This window comes from Monodelphis domestica, chromosome 6, assembly GCF_027887165.1.
Source record: "Monodelphis domestica isolate mMonDom1 chromosome 6, mMonDom1.pri, whole genome shotgun sequence".
Classification (NCBI taxonomy): Eukaryota; Metazoa; Chordata; class Mammalia; order Didelphimorphia; family Didelphidae; genus Monodelphis; species Monodelphis domestica.
Window position 1 is genome coordinate 189,665,628 of NC_077232.1, and position 20,428 is coordinate 189,686,055.

General features: G+C 37.0%; 1 protein-coding gene across 1 annotated transcript in view; it reads right to left on the reverse strand.

Moving 5' to 3' along the window:
• Window positions 1–20,428, reverse strand: part of DCHS2 (dachsous cadherin-related 2) — a 361,472-nt gene that overhangs the window by 57,671 nt on the left and 283,373 nt on the right. Inside the window, exons 10-13 of the mRNA XM_016423164.2 lie at window positions 17,728–17,967; window positions 5,773–5,907; window positions 5,252–5,461; window positions 1,064–1,921 (exon numbers count right to left, since the gene is read on the reverse strand). Of these exons, the coding sequence (XP_016278650.2) occupies window positions 1,064–1,921; window positions 5,252–5,461; window positions 5,773–5,907; window positions 17,728–17,967 (1,443 nt within the window). The remainder of the gene's footprint in view (window positions 1–1,063; window positions 1,922–5,251; window positions 5,462–5,772; window positions 5,908–17,727; window positions 17,968–20,428) is intronic.

The following is a 20,428-nucleotide window of genomic DNA, read 5'->3' on the forward strand; positions in this document are numbered from 1 at the left end:
TTAACTCTGGGGATGGTTCTGGGCAATTCATCATTTAGGCCAAACAATGTTACCAGGGGCAGAGAGAACCCTAGGGAAGATTTTAGAAATGGAAGATAGAAAGAAATTTGGAACATGAAAACTCAAAAGTAGACTTTGTAGGTATATTTAATTTAACTCAACAAACATTTATATAAAAGGCATTGTACTAATTTTTAGAGAGACACAAGATTATTCTAAACAACAGTCACTTTAGAGGATGAGTAGAGCCAATCAGAAAAGCCCACTGAAGGAACCTGGTGTCATCTTTGTTGTGAAAACAGGGCAGCAGGGTTTTGTTGACTTGGGAAGGTGGGGATGCATATGTGTGTGTGTGTGTGTGTGTGTGTGTGTGTGTGTGTGTGTGTGTGTTCTGGCTGGACTCCAGGTATGTATTTCATACATACCTGGTATGTAAAGAGGAAACAGCCTTTTTTAAATCAATAATTATATTCAATTATTTAGCAGCATAAAAGTTTTAGAGAGTAACCTGGGGAAAACTAAAAGATTAAATGACTACCTGGGATCACTTTCCAGTAAGTCAGACCATTTACTTAAACCCACATCTTTCTGACTCAGAGAAAGGCTCTCTATACACTCCACCACATAGCCTTCCTAAAGCAAGGGGATGTATTTAGAACATTATAGTGGGATTGGGGGCTGGGGGGACAGTGAGGATGGTAGGGTTAGCAGTAATAACTTTCAAGGATATTGCTGAGTTCTCTCTTTCAGTTTCTGAAATTCAAAAAAATAGCTGAAAGTTTAAAAAGTAGCCTAAATTTGTGAGTTTCTTTAGCTGATTCAAGATTTTGTATTTCTATTTTTGATTTATTTCAAATTCGGTTTCTTTATATCTAAATTTTTAAAAAGTACTGACATATTGCTTCATGCTTTGCTAGAAATAAACTTATGGATCAAGTCCTAGCATAAATGAAAGCAAGAACTTAGCAATGAACCCACAAGATGGACCCACTTGTGCAACACATGCATTTATGCAATTTATTAATAAATGCTGAGCACATTAAAAAAAGGACCATATACTCACCAGCTCCACAGTTTTCAGGTATAATTGATGTATATAACTGATGACTAAAGGAAAATCTTACATCTTTCTCCTGCATATGGATGACCAAAAGACCAATGGCTTCCCTGGGGGGGATCCCCTGATCCATAGCCTTTACTTGTAGACAGACAGGGAAATGTTCTGATGACAGGTGCTTTTGAAGACGAACCTCTCCTGAACGTTCATCAATATGGAACATGGACTGGGTCTCAGCAAAACTAAAAACCACAGCTCCATTGAGCCCCAGGTCTGAGTCATAGCCAACCACTGTGGCAATGGTCTGGTTCACAGGCATTTGTGAAGAGACAAAAACATCCAAAGGATTCTGTCCAAAGACAGGATTGTTGTCATTGACATCATCTATATTCACAGTCACATCAACAGTGGTTCTCCTTGGACTTTGGACACTCCGGTCACTGGCCACAACCCTAAACACATACTGGGACCTGGTCTCCCGATCAAGGCTTTGGGCAAGTTTCAGTGTGCCTGCCATTCTGTCAATGGTAAAGATACCCAGAACGTCACCAGTTAGAGAGTACTCCACCTGCCCATTCAGGCCAATGTCTTCATCCACTGCAGAGAGCTCTAAGATCACTGACCCCATTTCAAGGTCTTCTTTCACCCAGGTGTGGTAGGGGGCTGTTGGGAAGGTAGGGTCATGGTCATTCTCATCCAAGACAGTCACTTTTATCTCACCCATGGAGCTTCTACTCGGATTACCCAGATCATAGCACTCAATAATGAGGGTGTAATTGCTAATGTGCTCCCTGTCTAGGCTACAAGTCGTCGAGAGTTCTCCTGAAGTTTCATTAATGGTGAAATGTTGCTCAGTATTTCCTCCTATAAAAGCAAAAGGAATGCAAAGATGAGAGCATACTAAATGATGAAAACCCTAAGCAAAGATGATTTTCCTAATATGCCAATCAAAAGAAAAAGTTACTAATAATCCACTTACTTGCAAAATTAGTTATTTTGTCATTTAATTAGTAAATACCAGAGGCTAGTGTTTTAGTACACATTTTTTCCCTTTCATAATGAAAATATGAGCAATGGGGAACAGGAATAGTATATACCTCAAGTTATACAATCATTATTTTAACAGTTGAGCATCACATGAAATGTTTTGTTTCCGAATCAGTAAATTTTAGTTTAACTTTAATATTGCAATAAGCAATCCTTTACACTCCTTGGGAACAAAAGTAAGAAATTAATAAAACTTAGTAAATAGTCCTTACCTTGTCTTCCCTTCACTGTTTTCTGTAAATAAATACTATATATATATATAAAATATAACATAATATGACACGATATATGATATAATATACCATACTATACTATAATATAACATGACATGACATGACATGATATGATATAACATAACATAACATTATAATATAATATAATATAATATAATATAATATAATATAATATAATATAACAACATAACATAACATAACATAATATAACATAACATAACATAACATACATAACATAACATAATAATGTAAATAATACTATGGGAGCAAGTTAGGGAAAAATCTAAGACAGAACTTCTGTCTTGGTCTGAACCTATAATTAGTGTAGGGAATTCATGGTATGAAAAGTGTCACTGATGCAAATTAGTAATCCATCTGCAATTTATAGTCTTAGAAACTTGTATGGGTCCTGAGACATTCAGTGATTTTGCTCAGTGTCAAACAGCTGGTTTGTTTACCAATCAGGATTTGAATCCAGCTTATCCTTTCTCCATGGCTATCCTTTAATCAACTGTACCATGCTGTTTCTATTTCTCCAAGGTAAGACACATTTTGGATAAGTTTAAAAAAAATAAACTTGCACATAAGTTATGAAAAGATAGTTAACTAGCCTACTGTCCACATTCTGAAAGAGTGGTAGCTGGGAAGAAGTACTGAGTGAAAAGGTATGGAACACAAATCCAAGAGACTTATTAGAAATAGTCAATTGCAGAGGCACTGGTGAGAACAGTACCAGATGAAGGGAGTGGAGAATTAAGGGAATACAGAATTCATGGGGAGGAGGTACCTTCTTTCAAAGATAGGTACCATCTGCTAAGCTTATACTCCTGGGATAGTTGAGAATCAAATGGATATCCTTAATATTCAAGTCACTAGATCTAAAGGAATAAGTTGATAATTGCAGATGGTATTTAAAAGCCTCTTGAAATATGGAAGACAAAAATTTTATAAGGTAAATAGAGGGGAAATATTTTAAAGATAATCTCCCCTAATTGATGTTCTCATTATCCATTACTGAAGATTACAAGATACCTCCTGACTGAAAGTAAAAGGTGAGATAACAAAAGAGGTCATAGAAACACATATTTATGGTAGGTATTAGACAGTAAAATATCCAGTCTGCTCACTTTACAGATGAGAATGTTAATTGACTTGCCCAAGGACACACTAGTAAGTGACTGAGCTAAAATTTGACTTCATGCCCTTTAATTCCAAACTCACCACTCCTCCCACTGAACCAAAGTTATAAAAAAGGTCAATAATTCCATTAGAATTATGAAGACTGTCCTATATTATGAGGGTGTCTGTATAACATAATAGTAAAGAAGACAATTAGGACTTGGAGCTATCAGTAAAATCTGTAAGTAAAAAGAAGAAAAAGATGGATATTCAAATGTAAGAGGCAAAATGTTCAGTCCTACCCCCAACTATGTATATGAGCTGGGAAATTCTGCAGCTTCTCTGGACCTCAACTGTTTCCATTGTAAAATAAGGCACTTGGAGTAGAATATCTTTAGGGTCTCTTCCATCTCTAATAAAGAACAGAAATCCAAATAAGTCTAAGAAAAATTATGAGTTGGAAGCTAGAAATAAATTTTAAGTGAATGTTTTTATTACTAAAAATTTGGCTTGTTCACAAATTTTCTATCAGGCAGGTACTTGTTGATTATAGGTATTCCTATTAGTCATGATCAAACCCAACTTTAGGATATATCCCTATAATGCCTTTGTAAGACTTTTTTCATACTCAAAGGGTCCTACTGTCTACAGTACAATAAAGATACTAAGTAAAGGGGGGAAGCTGGGTAGCTTGGTGAATTGAGAGCCAGGCCTAGAGATGGGAAGTCCTAGGTTCAAATGTGACCTCAGAAACTTCCTAGCTGTGTGATCCTGGGCAAGTCACTTAACCCCCAATGCCTAGCCCTTACCACTCTTCTGCCTAGGAATCAATACACATTTTTTTAATCTTAACTAAATTTATTCATCAATAAAACAGTACTACATTTCTTACAGAAAGGTATTTTTAGCTATATACAGTATTGATTCCAAGGCAGAAGGTAAGGGTTTAAAAAAAAAAGATACTAAGTAAAGCAAGAATTACAATGAAAAGAAAAAGCATTGGGAAGCTCACAAATCGTATCTATTGCTAAATCCACATTAATTCAATTATTTCAATTAATTAATTCATTATTAAATTATTTTTCATAATTCATTTATTCATAATTCAATTAATTATTTCAATCCCAAAGGTGGCAAAATGAATAGAGCCCTGGGCTAGCAATCAGGAAATCCTAAATTCAAATCTGGTCTCAGATATTTAATAAAGGTGTGACCCTTGATAAGTAACTCAACTTCTGTTTGCATCTATTTCCTCAATCAAATAGGATAATAATTGTTAAAAGTGCTTAGCAACACAATGTAGGTGCTCCACCGATGCTCATTCTCCTCCTTCCTAAAGGCCAAAATCATTTTAAAGATAACAATTCTTTAAAACTATAGCATGTGGGGAATGGTTATGCGGGTCTGTAGAGAAAACAGGGTTAGCATATTGGTAACCAATTCTAGGAATCCACCTTCTGGGTTCCTTCTTGAGGAAGACTCAAACCAATGAAATCTTCATCACTCAATAAAACAAAAGATCATCAAAAAGAAAAAAACCTAGAAAAAAAGTCATATCCCATCAGTAACTTTATTAAAGGCAAATTAGTTAAAATTCCTGGAAAAGTTGGAAACCAATTTCAGAGTTGGATGGGGAAAAATGTTAAAACCTTAAAGAACTAAAACTGGAATGTGATGGAAATCATTTTGCGACAACCCTATATAGACACTCTCCTACAGACACCATAAAGAATCATTATAAGTCATTGGGACTAGGTCCATGTTGGGGGACATTCTGTAGAAGCCCACCACTTACCAATTATATGATACTGCACAGCTCCATTATTGCCGGTATCCATGTCCACAGCCAAAACAGTATAGATGACCTCTGGTTCTTGGTTCTCTAAAACCTGGACTTCAGGACTGGGGATAATAAACTTGGGAGCATGGTCATTTTCATCTCTCACCCTGCAGAGAACAGTAGTGGTGCTGGATAACGGAGGGACTCCTTGGTCTTTCACCAGTACTGGCAGAAGACAGAAAGAAGGAAGTTTCACATTAGTAAGATGTGGATTTTAACTGAATCTCCCCTATGCTCTTGACAAATTAATGGAAAAAATAGAAGTGAGAGTTTAGACAACCCTTGTCAGGATTTATTGATGAAACTGTCCAACCTTGACTGTCCTTGAACAATACTTGATGGTTAACCGAAGGACATGCTAAGTAATATGGAGTTCTTCAACAGCTGACATAGATAAGGTAACTCTAAAAAGGGTGGGAGAAAGGGACAAATAATAAAACTACTGGATTAGACAACTGGGAATGTAGACATATTACCTCTAAGGGTGAAGATCTCCTGAGTCTCTCTGTCCAGTGTTGCTGCAGTTATTACCTCTCCACTGCTTGAATTGATCTTGAAAAGCCCAGATTTGGCAGTTGGCATGATTTCAAATTGTAGTTGGGAGTTGATTCCTTAAAGAATAGTTTTGTTGGTTTGGTTTAAGGAAGAAAAAAAAAAAAAGAGAGAGAGAGAAAACCACGTAAGTTATCTCTTTGGAATTCATTAGTCTGTTTTCCCTTCCTCTGTTCAATGATCATTTGCAAGAAGATGAGTGCTGAAGAGAAAACAAACAAGAATTCTAGGCAACCTTTAAATAAGGTGAGAAAACTGTTACTGGGGATCTCGCCAAAGAAAAGCCTCATGGGATAAAATATTTGGTTTTTCAAAAGCCTCCTGAGATTTTCCCACAGTGAATGTTTCAGATTTTTTCCTTCTCATAAAAAAAGTCTTATGAGTTTGCACTCTACAGCTTATTCCTAATTACTTCATGGAACACCCCTGATTGTGATTTAATGAGACAATAGGAACCTTGCTGCTGGGGAAACCATGATTCTCCCTGCTGCTCCTGGACTTAGGTGTGTGTACTCAGAAACAGAACCCTGCTTCCTCTCAAGAATCAGGAAATCAGGAGGTTTGCACATGGCACCACTAATATGTGTTTGTGTGTGTGTGCATATGGGCACATGCATGCACTCACACATACACACAATCTGCTTCGTCTTGTGTAGAGTGAGAATCTAGTTCCACAGCCTTATCCATTACTGATCCAAAATAATCTTTCCCATATTTTTTTGTGGTTTCAATACTCCCCTGAGAGGCGTATATCGTCATTTCCATCACTGGTTATAGAGTAAGATCATTCACACCATTAACTTTAATGAATTTAATCCTACATTATACACAAAGGGTAGCAGGCATTCGTCTCATACCATTGCATGAGTTTTATTTGAAGCTCGCACACGTTCCATTCAATCACTTTCCTGTGTTCCCTTCCTTACAAACAATCAGCCTTTAAGTGTGACCCAAGACTCAGGCGATGCACCTGGAACTGATGTTTAATCAAAGACTGAAAGAACTTGGGAGTGAGGGGAAGGGGTAGACCCTCACAATAAAATTTTAATTGGAAATCTCCTCCTCATCTGTGGTAAAAATCATCTCTATTCAATAAATCACATTTGCATTTTAAAAAATATTTTTCCATGGTTCCATGATTCATGTTGTCTCCCTCCCCTCGTCCTTCCCCTTCCCGGAGCTGACAAGCAGTTCCACTGGGTTATACATGTATCATTGCTCAAAACCTAATTCCATTTTATTCCTATTTGTAATAGAGTGATCTTTTAAAACCCAAACCCCTAATCATATACTCATATAAACAAGTGAAAAGTCATATGCTTTTCTTCAATAAATCATATTTTTAAATAAAGCTTGAGTCTATTGTCATTGTCTTGGAGTTGGAAAGTGTCAGTTTTAGTCTCTGGTTTGTCATTATGTAGGCTCAGACTTTTAAAGAAAAAATGGAAATCATACGTGACCTAGAGAATACATACACACTTATATACATATCTAGTTATTACCTTGGAGAGGTATTATTAATAATAAAATAAGAAGAGATTACATTTCTTTAATAGTGCTTAAAATTGCATTGCATATCTCATTTTCAAAACAGCTATGTGAGGAAAGTAATATAAGAAAAATGACTGGCAGCATAATGTAATAGAAACGGAGCTGCTTTTTTAGAGTCAGAAGACCTGGGTTCAAGTCTCACTCTGGTATTTACTTAATTATGTTACCCTAAGTCTAAGGCACTTGGGATCATAAATTGAAAACCAAAAGGGTCTAATGTCCTTATTTTGCAGATGAGTTAACTGAAGTTCAGAAAGGTTAAAGGTGTAAGAAATAAATGTCAGCCAATAAACATTTATTAAGCATTAAATTGTGTTGGGCGTTGTGTTAAGTGCTGGCCAAACACAAGAATTAAAATCAATCTTTCCCTCCAAGTATCTGACAATCTAATGGGGAGAAGACAAAATACAAAAGGAAGCTGAAAAAGGGATGGTCTGGGGGAAAGGTACCCAATGTTGTGGCATGCATTTGACTTATGATGGAGAAATCCAAAAGAATGCAGGAAGGCAGGAAATGAGGTGGTGGCTGATCTGGGCAGCATGCCCCTTCAATGGAGGTTTGGGGAGTTCTTTGCTCTGCCCTCTGATCAGATGTGGATTCTTAATTTCATTATTTTCATTTTGTAGAATAGAAAAATGAAGTTCAACTAAGTGATTTGCCCCAAAGTACAGGATTAGTAGGCGGCAAATAAGGAACTCAAACTAGGGTTTTCTGACTCCAAGACCACTCCACTGTTGAATATTTGTCATACCCTCTACAAAGTACTGAGATTATCTCAAAAGAAAGCTACCATAGAAATACAAAGTTTGCTCATTCAATCAGATTCTGGTAACATCTTCCATTTCATTTATTGGCGCTGGTGCTGGAAAGGAGTATTGAAAGCTGACATTCACATAGCAGATCATCCATTACAAAGGGCTTCCCACAAATGACCCCACTTGTTCCTCACAAGAATTCTGAGAGGCAGATACTCTGGAGAAACTGGAGCTGAAAGCGACTGTGACTAATGCATGATTTCATAGCTATTGACAATCCTGGGACTTGAACGTAGATTCCTTCTGACTCCAAGACTTATGCTCTTTTCCTTGACATTAATAAGAAATAATGTAACCAAATATAAAATAAAGAAGAATTTCAAAGAAAAAATGCTTTTCATTTCACCATTGGACACTATCATTACTTTTTTTTTCTGAGGTAGGAGGGGAGAAGGGAAGAAAAAGGCAGAGTGAGAGCTCTAGACTGTTAATTCAGTAATATAAGAAATTACCAATGAAGAAACTCTTTACAGATATATGTTTTGTTTCTGTCACCTTAATTTTTCACCATACCTCACACATACACACTTGCATGTGCACATGCACACACACACGCACACACACACACACACACACACAGTGTACCCATGATGAACCCTTATAACAATGAATCAAAAAGAGGAAAAAACAGTTCATCAGAACTAACAAATCCAGCCAAACTAATATAAACCAAGTCTGGCAATATATGCATAGCAGTTTTTAATAGAATCCAATACTCATTCTTTCCTATTCTGTTTTTATCTCCACTTTTCTATAACATTAACTTTGCCCCAGAAGAGCCTTTTTTAAGTGGCAAGGAACAGAAAATAGATTCCAAAATGTTAGCTTAAAAAAAGACTTAAGACAGCACAAACTTCACATCCACTTCAGATCGGTCCTCTGTCAAAATTTCCAAGTCTGAACCAAACATACATCATAAAACAATAAAATATATTTATTTACCATGCTTTCCTTCTAGGCAGTCTCTTCTGTGTTTCTATGACACTTTTCTCTTTGTCTTAATATCTCTCTGAATTTCCCTTTTCTAGTATTCTTGGCTGGTTCGTTATTGATGTTATACTTAATAATTTGTGGAAGTACCCCATGACTCTGTCCTGGGCCATATTCTGCTATACTCTCTGATGTGATGATCTATTCAGTTCTCATGGATCCAATTATCATCCTTAATCTAAATGACTCCCATATCTATCCATCCATGCACCCATCTGTCCTTCTAGCTAGTTAGCTGGCTAGTTAGTATTGCCAAATTCCTTAGAACATCTGAAACTTCCCAAGTAGAAAACTGAATTCATTATCTTCACTACCGACACTCATCTCAAACTTAACCCTCTTCCAAACTTAAACTTTATTTTTTTTTAATTTTTAAAAACTTGCCTAGAGCAAGATTATTCTTCCAGATACCCAGGATTACTCATTTGGCATTATCCTTAGCCCTCACTCTCATTCACCCCATATATCTAGTTTGTTGCCAATTCTTGTCATATCTATCTCTACAATACCTTTTGCATAGATCCCATCCACTACTCTAACACAATGACCACTTTTGACCAAGCCCTTATTACCTGGAGCTTAGAATGTTGTAAGAGATTCTGATCTAGTCTCCCTGTCTGAAGTCTCTCACATCAATCCACCTTTTACACAACCACCATTATGATTTTCCTAAAATGCAATTGCCTTACTCAGTGAACTCCATGAATGCCCTATTATCGATACAATCAAATACAAAATTCTCTGTATGGCATTTAAAGATTTTCACAACTTTGTCCCTCTTGATTTCCTAGGCAGATTGGCTCTTCTTACTATTCCCCCATGCATGCCCACCAGCAATACCCATGTGATGAACCAAGTCTTTGAATTCCTTTGAGATACTGTGCCTCTGATGCAACATGTTTTCAAGAGAATAGTAGAAGTCATTTGGAAAGGAAATAAAAGGAAGTAGAAACCAGGTCAAGAAGGAGGTCAGGTCAAGGAGGACCACCATGCATCCCAAGTCATGGAGTCATCTAGGAGTAGATTCACACAATAAGGAAGATTAAGGGGCATTAGAATTCAATTGTAATTGTAATCCTTTGTCAATGAAATATATATGAGAAGTTTCTCCTTCCTTTGCTAACTGTTTTAATACCAATACAAAATCTTTTGCCCTTATAATGTGTGTTTCTTGGCTAGCCTAATGGCAAAGATACATCCAGATTTTCAAAGTTCTCTGCTGATCTTGACTCAAGTCAAGCTAGAGTCAATTCTTATCTGAAAGATCACTAATTCAGAAGTCTGTATAATTCTAGAATTGAACCATTAACTGGCCTCATAAAGACACAACTATTTTCTACACTTTGATAGCATACATTTGAGTGGTATGGACTCTGTCCTTTGCTATTTTCAACTGGCTTGGAAGCAGAGTTCATACTAAAATCTTGAAATTGGGGGCAACTGGGTAGCTCAGTGGATTGAGAGCCAGGCTCAGAGAGGGGAGGTCCTGGATTCAATATGGCCTCAGACACTTCCTAGCTATGTAACCCTGGCCAAGTCACTTGACCCCCATTGCCTATCCCTTATCACTCTTCTGCCTTGGAAACAACACATAGTATTGATTCTAAGATGGAAGATAATGGGTTTTTTAAAAAATCTTGAAATTGATATTTAATGCTAGCAACTTCCAATATCTAATAGCCTCTCTTATTCTCTTTTGTTCTTTAAAGCCTTCATTATCTTCTCACATGCAATTGAAAATTCAAGTCATGATTGACTGAAGAAGTTCTCAGAAGACTTGTAGAATTCTACAGTGTGACCATCAGCCTCAGACCATTCTCATTTTCATGATTTGATCATAATTGTTGAGCCACAGGGTCTGCCACTAAATCCTTTGTTGCTTCATACTTCAAATTATTACTCTGGCATTGGCCCATTTCTTTGCTTTTTTAACCTGTCCTGGCTCCTCAAACAGTGCTCTACAAACTTTAAAATGATATAAAAATGGGAGTTATTATTCTATAAAGAACTCCTCCAGTAATTGTGGCTTTTTGTTAGGTGGAATAATAATCTGCCTTTTTTTAACCTTACAGGGCTATAGTAATGCTCTTATTTCTTTTTTCTCCATACATACTCAGATCTATCTATTAGAAAAGCTTGTTATCTTGGCCATTCTCTGCTTTTACCAGCTTGTCCTTGATTAAGCAGCCTTCTTGCCTTGGTTGTTCTTTGATTTTCCTCATTTAATGCTCCAATTTTCTACACTGGTGTTTTTTCATCATCTACTTCAGTGGATCTGCTATCTCATTCATTTGGGCACTCCCTTCAAAAGTTCAGATTATACCCCTTCAAATTCACTGCTTCTGTGAGACTCTTATCCATGCCTTCCTATAAATCTGCAATAGGAGGTTAACCCAAGGTTTTCTTCTATGGAGGTCTTTTTGTCTGTCTCTTTTCATTCCTTCTTTCCTCCCTCCCTCTCATGAATCACTCTTTATTTCCTAAGCTGGAAGTATAATGGCTACTGGAAAGTCCAATCCCACTACTGATCTGAACACAGAAGCACTGACCTGTTTTCTTTCTTAACTGGGCCAATTTGTCCCTTCTTAGGTAGCCTGATGGCTCCCTATCCACCAGGGTCTACCATATTTATGATGGACTTAGTTTGGATATCCAATTGGTTGAGCTCAAGAGATCCATTTGCCTCAGCCTTCATGGGAGCAAGAATCACCTTGTGCCACCCTAACCCAATTCTCAGGCTCTTAATATTTAATCATCACCAGTGCAACTCAAGCTTTAATTTTACCAACTATCTATCTCCATTTTTAGTCATCTATCCTATTCATAATATTTATATTGCTACCTGCACATAATTCCTCATTTTTAATCCACTGTTTTCTACTTATAATGCCTATTATGACCCTTCAGTTGAATCATAATTGATTTTTCAGAAACCAAAATATTGAACAACCTAAAGATCATGAGAAAAAATATTAGTTTTTAAACAATAAATTTTTGTTTCAAGAAGCTTTGGATCAGTGAAAGTGCTAAGCAATTTCTTCAATGAAATTTAACACTGTTATCTCATTATTCAATCTAGTCAAAACTCATGTCCATCAACTATACCTGTACAAGACATACCTACTGATAAACTAGTTCAATGGGCCCACCATATAACATTTCATAATCTAGACAAAAGGTATTCTCCACCCATGTCGTTTTTCTTGTGCATATTGTTAGTCCAACTGTTTTGAGTGTTTCTGAATCTCTTTTAAAAATTTCTGCCATGTTGTAGGATTTAATGTAATTAATACATTTAATTGCAATTAACTCACAAACATGAGGACCTGGAGGCTTTACCCATCTTTAGAGAATCCCTCCTCTATTTGAATCCATGTTGGATATCTTCTGTAACAACAGTAAATCCCTTTATCAAGCATATTCCTATATATGTCTTGGCTTCAGAGTTCCCTTTCAATTTGGACTCTATGATCCTTACCTGGTATTCATCATTAGAAGGTCATCAAAGTTATTCATTCTCTCTCTGTCTCTGTCTCTGTCTCTGTCTGTCTGTCTGTCTGTCTGTCTGTCTGTCTCTCTCTCTCTCTCTATCTATCTATCTATCTATCTATCTATCTATCTCTACCTAACATTAGATTATCTTACTAAGCTGGAAGTACAATGGCTTCTCACAGACCTGATCACAATGCTGATTGCAACACACCCTTTAACCAGCTTCATAAGACACAGTTCTGAGTGTTAGAGATAGAAAGACACAACAGTTCCAACCTAAGAAGAACTCATATTCAACTGGGGATACAACAAACAAACAAATAAGAAAGCAGAAGATAATTCAAAGTGTGTGAGGGAACTAAAGACTTTGGGGAATCCATGAGAAGATCTGGAACCTGATCAGAAGATGAAGAAGCCATAAATCCCAAGAGACAGAAATAAAGAGAGTGAATGCTTTCCTGTTGTAGAGAACATCCTGTGCAGAGGTCTTGGGATTTCAGGGTCATAGACTGGGAGCTGAAAGGAACTTGTACATCATTGCACCCACACCTGCCATTTTCCAAATGTGGAAGGAGATAAGAGAGAGGTTAAAGGAAGTATCTATGGTCATTTAGCTATTAGGTATCTCAGGAAGGATTTGATCACATATTTGAGCACATATTTCTGATTACAAGTTCAGGATTCTATCTACCTGTGCCCTGAGTGAGATATGGAATGCTGAATTTGGGAAACAAGTATATGAAAGGGAATAATGTGAAATAAGTCTGGAAAGGTAAGTGGGAGCCATATATTGAAAAGATTTAAATACCAGCCTGAAGGGTTTATATTTTGAACTAGAGACAATGGGAAGCCCCCGAAGATTTGTTTTATCAGGAAGTGTTATGATCATATCTCTACTTTGGGGGAAAGATTTTGGCAATTTTGTGGATAAGGAATGAGAGAGGGGAAGATACTGGAAACTTGAAAATCAATTATTCCATTTTTATAGCAATGCAGAAAAGAAGCTCTGAGGTCAGACCCTGAAATGGTGGTTTACCTACCATACTTTATGGCTCCCTAACAATCCTGTCTCTAGGTTTCTTTGACTTTCCAAATATATTCTGAATATATTGCTAGCATGCACATCGAAACATTTTGTGTTCTAATAAGCCATTTCTAAATATTTAGTTTTATCAGTCACATTTGGGTTATTTCTACTCCTGTCTCCTTTTCCTGAAATTCAGTTGAATTTCACCCTTCCTCAACCTCTTCCTAGCACCACTCTGTCAATTGTGACATAGGTTCTACTTCTTACATAATTTTTCCCTTTCACATTTCTTGAGAAGGAAGTGATAATATGTATTGCTGAATCTGGCCTTTCCTCCTTCCTGGTTCATATCCACCTAGGACCCATTTATTTGCCCCATCAATTCTAGTTACTTGACCTAAGGTCAGCCTGAATAATATCTGCTTTTAGTCATGGCAGTGGACAAGACGTGGACTTAGAGAACATTGTGCAAGCTTGTCTGAACTTGAGAAATGTAGGATTGGCTGTGTGGAAGGATCTACTTCAATCTCTTCTTATCAGTCCATGATAACTAGAAACCTTTGCATCAATAATAGAAAAAAAAAGTATTTTGAGATAGCTGATCTAGTAACACAGATTTAACATCTGATCTCCTCAAGAAATGATCTTTGTGGTGGTTCTGGGGACTGAGAGCCAGACCTAAAGATGAGTGGTCCTGGGTTTGAATCTGGCCTCAGTCACTTCCCAGCTGAGTGACCCTGGGCAGGTCATTTTACCTCCATTGCCTAGCCCTTACCTCTCTTCTGCCTTGGAACCAGTACCCAGTATTGATTCTAAGAGGGAAAGAAGTGTTGAAAGAAAATAAAGAAATGACCCTTGAATCCACAGAGGCATAAGAGATGTTACATAGCATAACAGAGATTTTCACTGAAATGATAACGTCACCTTGCATAAACAAATTCTGGTTGATCTGGGTTAGACTCAAAGGATGTAAATAATATCAGAAGCACTTTATAAGCTTCAGAGTACTATTAATATGCTCAGAGGGCACTTTCAAGATATCCTTGTGGATAGTACATGAAGACTCTAATTGTGGTAAATCAAAGCTCTATTTGATTTAAAACCATTAAAAAACTGAGACTTTTAGAAGTCCTTTTCCTCCTCCTGAGTTTCTTAGTGGAAACACCATAATGATATGTATTTTTAAAACAATAATGGCTCTTCCTTGCTTGAAATCTTCTCCAGGGATTTTTCCTGGAGTCAGACATAAGCCCTGTTCAAGGTAGAAAGCTTGGTTCCAGAAACCTTATTCTGCATAAATTTAGAATATGATTTCTATTCTCTATTTCAAGATGCTCCCATGGTTTTCTAACCTTAAAAATGTCATTGAATTTAAAACTGTTTTAGCACATGAATGGTAGACAGACTCCCTCCATCCTCACTAGTCAGGCGCCTTTCCCTTTGGGAGGTAACTGGAGGGCTACAAAGGATATGTTTCTGACCAAAATAATTGTTGGTATGTCTCGTGAATTCCAGTGTTGATGCTGGTAGCATTGGTTACAACCAGCTGGTGACTTTTTAAAAACAGTTCAAGAAGAAACTTCTGTTGCAACAGTCATGCACTACACAACATAAGAAGCCTTTGCTTTTCCAAATTCCATGAGTTGTGAGTACAAAACATGTTGCTGTAGTATTGTATACCAAGATATTATTCAATTCTATAAAATGCATTTTGATTTTTTTCCAAGGTGAAGAGGATTAGAAAGGCGAAAAACAAAGAGGAAGAAGAAAGAGAACAAGAAGATGAATGACAATAATGAGAATAGAAGAAAAAGAACAAGAAAGTTGGAAATTCCAGAGCCATGAAGAGAAGGGGAAATTGATCAAAATTGCCATTAGCCTCTGTAATCGGAATCAAGAAAAATCTACAAACTGACATTTTCCTGAAAAAGTCTCTTTTTTCAAACATGCTGGACGTCATCTATTTCCAATGTGGTGCACCCAACAGAAGAGTTTATTTAGAGGACTGTTTGCTAACCATTATACTTAATTCAAATGAAGACAGGGATGGGGCAGGAAATAAAAATGGGCAATCCACAGGGGTTTGTTTTTGACTCTTAGGACTGTGTCCCAATATGACTTTACCTGGATTTTACATTGCTTATTTTATATATGGTTCACACTACAGAATGGGAAAACTTGGGATTTCCTGTGCTGCCTTCCTTTCCTCTAAGAAGTGTGGTCAGGCAATCACTGGTTATCAGAGTAGAACAACAGCTCTTCCTTGATGACCAGAATAAGAAAAACTCTTTGATCATGCTGCCCCACTCTGGTCAAAAGGGAAAAGTGCAGCTGGAAATACCAGGTTTAATCGCCATTGTAAAAAAGCATTTAAAAATGATTCGGACTACATCTGCAAAGCAATAAGGATTCAACGCAGCGTCATAGAGGGTCTCTGCCACATTTAGGCGTGCCACTAAAACGATTTCCCACAAGCTTCACGTTCCAAATTTGTTTAGCACATTCGATCGAAATAGTAAATGACGTCTATTTTCAAATGGAGCAACACAGACTGGAGGGGACTATGGGGCGGCAGGGGACTGTATCCACTTGTTCAAAAGGCCCAAATGATAGAGCATAAACACCTGAGGGGGTTTCAGTATAGCTCATGTAGATTTGACCAAAAGTTCTGATTAAATAGGCTGCTCTTTTAGAAATTAAACAAATGCATTATGAGCACTGCTGAAATATTTCCCTTTTTTATTTTACCTTGCAAAAATGGGTTATTATATTACATAGAAGTACAATGCATTTTGTTACAGATGGCAATTGGAAAGAAAGGGACTTGTGTGGTGTTTACTTTCCATTACTGCCTGACATTCATAAATGAAGCATTTACTATTAATGGCAAAAACTGCACACTCTACTACTTATTTGATTACTATTGTAGCATATAAATTATCATTACATTTCAAATAAGGATAAACGTACACAACTTCAGATCATGAAAGACAAAAGTGTTTTTTGTTTTTTTTATTGGTTAAGCATTTTTAAGGATAAAAGGATTCTAATTCCCTTCCATGTCAAGTGCCTGTTCATTTCAAAGATATTTTCCTGGGCATCGTGGGTAAGAGCTAGGTGAAAAGAATCCTATTTGTCTTTTTGACACCATCTTTTAAACTATTAAATTATAAATGGAAAGAAGAGACATTGTCTGTACTTCTTGTGGTATTTATTGAAAGTTAGTCAATAAATATATAAGTTCCTAACTATGTGCAAAGTGCCAAGCTAGGTACTCCAATAAAACAAGTAGTCAGATGAAAAAAAAGTGTGGCTTTTGCATATATCTGTCTATGAGTAAGAAAAGGAGAATCTCTGCTAATTTTTATCCCAATGAAAGACTGGTATTTTGAGACCCTGCATGTCAAAGGATATATATCTTCTCTAACTAGAATGTTCCCCCTCCTCTCATTGTATCCCATTTTAAGAAAAAAAAATATCCTCAACTAAACTTCTGTTAGGTGCTACTTCCTCTAAGAAGCATCTCCCAGTATGAAAGTAATTTTTGCTCGCTTAACTTCCTAGGAACACTGTCTAGACTGGTTCTTTTGGGGGGAAGGGAGGTGGTTCACAATATACTCTTATGTTAGGCTTGCATGGGGATATATCCTCCTATATAGTAAGCTTCTTGCAAGTAAGGATTATGACCTTACTCATACAAGTATTTTGCCCATGATAGGCATTTAGTAAATGTTATTTTTTAATTGAAAGGTAAAAGAAAATCAATACAGCTAGAGACAAGTGCTTCTCTGTGTTTTCTGGTCCATGTCTACTTTATGTCAAGTACCATTTTCTGAACATTCAGAAGCTGCATTTTTGGCTCTCCAGAAAATGAACAAATAGTTTCTTTCCTTCAAAAAGCCACTTTCAAGTGGTTAACTTATTTTTCTCTAGAAAACCTCTAGAAACAATGTCCTATTTTATAATCAAAGTTAAACAACTGAGAATAAAGGGAATAGAATTACCTGAATCTCGGTCTACAGCTTCTACCTTTGTAACGTATTGCCCTGGACCTTGGTTTTCAGCAATGGTAGCTTCATAGAGGTGCTGCTTAAATACTGGTGCCTCATCGTTTATGTCCAGGACATAAATTGTCAAGGTCTGAGTTGTGGAGAGTGCTGGCAGGCCATCATCCAGTGACAGGAGGGTCAGTACATGAAAGGTTTGGGTTTCATAGTCCAAAGGACTAATAGTTGTTAACAAGCCTGAGTAGAGAAAGTTAAGTGATAAAAATGTCATAAATATCGCCAAGGGAGTAATCTGTTTTCACAATTCATCTATCTAACTGGAAGATTTTGATGAAAATTAATTCAGGATTTGAAATCATGATGGGAAGGTAAGCAAGAAAACTCAAACTCTTTTGAAATTTCATAAATATTCATTACTGGAGCAGAGAAATGAAAAATAAAAAGAACTAATCCAATATAAAATTAAAGAAATATAACGTACCTTCAAGAAACCAGAGGTTAAGAACAGAGGTTCTTAAACTTTTTTTTTTGGCATGGATACTTTTTTATCAGTCTGGTAAAGTCCTTAGCATAATTATTTTTTCATTATATAATTGGATTTTATTCAGAAATTAGTAAAAATATAGATGTGTTATTTTTCCTTTCTAAGTTCACAGACACCTATTTCAAGGTCCATGGATTGCGTGGGGTTACCTCCAAGAAAAGAGTCTCAGATTTCATCTCTCTCCTACCTACAGAGTTATAATTAAACCATCCAAGACATCTAAGGCAGTCTTCAAAGACCTCTAGGGCATTAGCAGTCTAAATGAGTACCTCAAATGACACTCAGGATCACTACAGGTCAAATTTATATCCTACCTAAATAATAAGCTAGTTTTTGAGAATGTGAGCCTGGCTCTGGTCTTCGGAAATGCTCAGCGCTGCATTATAGAATTATGTTCTCTTTGTACTGCCTATCTGTTAACTGCCTCTTTTACTGACAGTAAAAAGCAAAGACTTTATGAGGAAGACAATAAACTTCATGAATAAAACATGCTTGAGCTTCCAGCCCACTGTTGTTCTCTAACTACCCATATGTGGGAAGTGTGATAAAGATTTGTACTGGGACAACTGCTCCCTGAGTCTCAGGATCAAATGTTCCTTTAGGGGTGGTATTTTCCTCCATAAACAATTTGACCTTCTATGAAGTTTTATTCCAAATAATTAAGGAGGAGGTTTTCTGGTTTAGGTTTCTACAAACCCACCTTTTAATAATTATTCCTCTTGAGTACTTTTCCCACTTTATAGCCTGGAACCATTGAAAACCCTTTTGCTAGCAGTCTGCTTATGAGAAATATGAACCTTGAGAGAGAGATAAACCTTTCACACATGAATGTATTTGGCAATTATCATTTTATGTACCAGAAAAATGCCTAAGCAATTGAAACAGCATCGCCACAGTCTAAGATCCATGACACCTTTTGTCGGGACACTTATCTGTCTAATCTATCCATCTTTCTCTTTCTCTGACAGCCTAGAATAGCTGGCCTTAGCCATCCCAGGAAACAAAGTAGATATTGATGGAGCAACTGGGAGGCATTGCTGCAGGGATCAGTGACCCCCTTTGCCGTATTTCTCCATCAGCTGGGTGTTTAGGTCACGTCCACATGCCCTCAGAAGAGAACCAGATGTGTGGGGTTAGAAAACACATGGAGACAGAATATAACAAGGGAGAGATCATGATTTCCAAAGGCTAGACATCTATTTCCATTTCAGTTAGTGCACTTCTTGACAGGAGAATCAAATAGCAATAGCAGGTATCCTCCCTGCTATGCCTAGGGCAATATTTCTAGAACCCGGATCTGTGCAGAGGGCACTTCTGTTCTAGAAAGCGAATGTGATATTGATTTAGTTGTTTTCAGTTTTACATTGAAACTGTTACAGTGAGGTTCACTCTCATTTAGAACTTTGTACCCAAAGAACTCCAAGCATTTTTCAGATGAATACACTGTCATCGTGTTTCCAAGCAAAGAGGAAAAGGAGTTTGAGGGTGCAACAATAGAACACCATTTCTGCCCTCGTCTTCTTACAAATAAGCTGCTGGCATTATGGAAACCATTTTTTTTTTTGCTACAATAAAGCAGTGCAAGTCTCCTCTTAGAGATATCTTGTTTGAACCTTTATACTTATAGACTGGCTTTCCCACAAGACGATAACTTTCTTGAGGGCAGGGGCTACATTTTTGCCTGTTCTTGTATCACTGGTGCTAAGGGCAGTCAAAGGTAAATGTCTGATAAATGCTTATGATTGGCTGACCGAGATATGGATGTGACCAGTAGTGTGTTCATGCCCAATTCAGTCGCAGAATTATTGCGGTTGAAAATAGGTCCTTCTGAGAGACCAGTTATGTTTGGAGAGGCTTACCAGCAGGTTGACTAGAGAGTAATGAATTGTTTTAACCACTGCCACTCTCAAAGACCATCTCCTAAGAAATAGAGCATTGTAATCTGCTTCATCTGAAAGAGTATTCATGACAATGAATTTATGGAAGCTAGGAGTACCAAAACACCTTCACAATGGCCTTAAAGTAAATCTGCTGGATTAATGTCTCAATTGTCTGTCAGTGATTCAAGTTCATGGCTTGACTATTTTAAAATCACTCCACTTCTGGATATATAAACAGGAGGGAAAGGAGGAATCAGTCTTTGAAAATACTTGC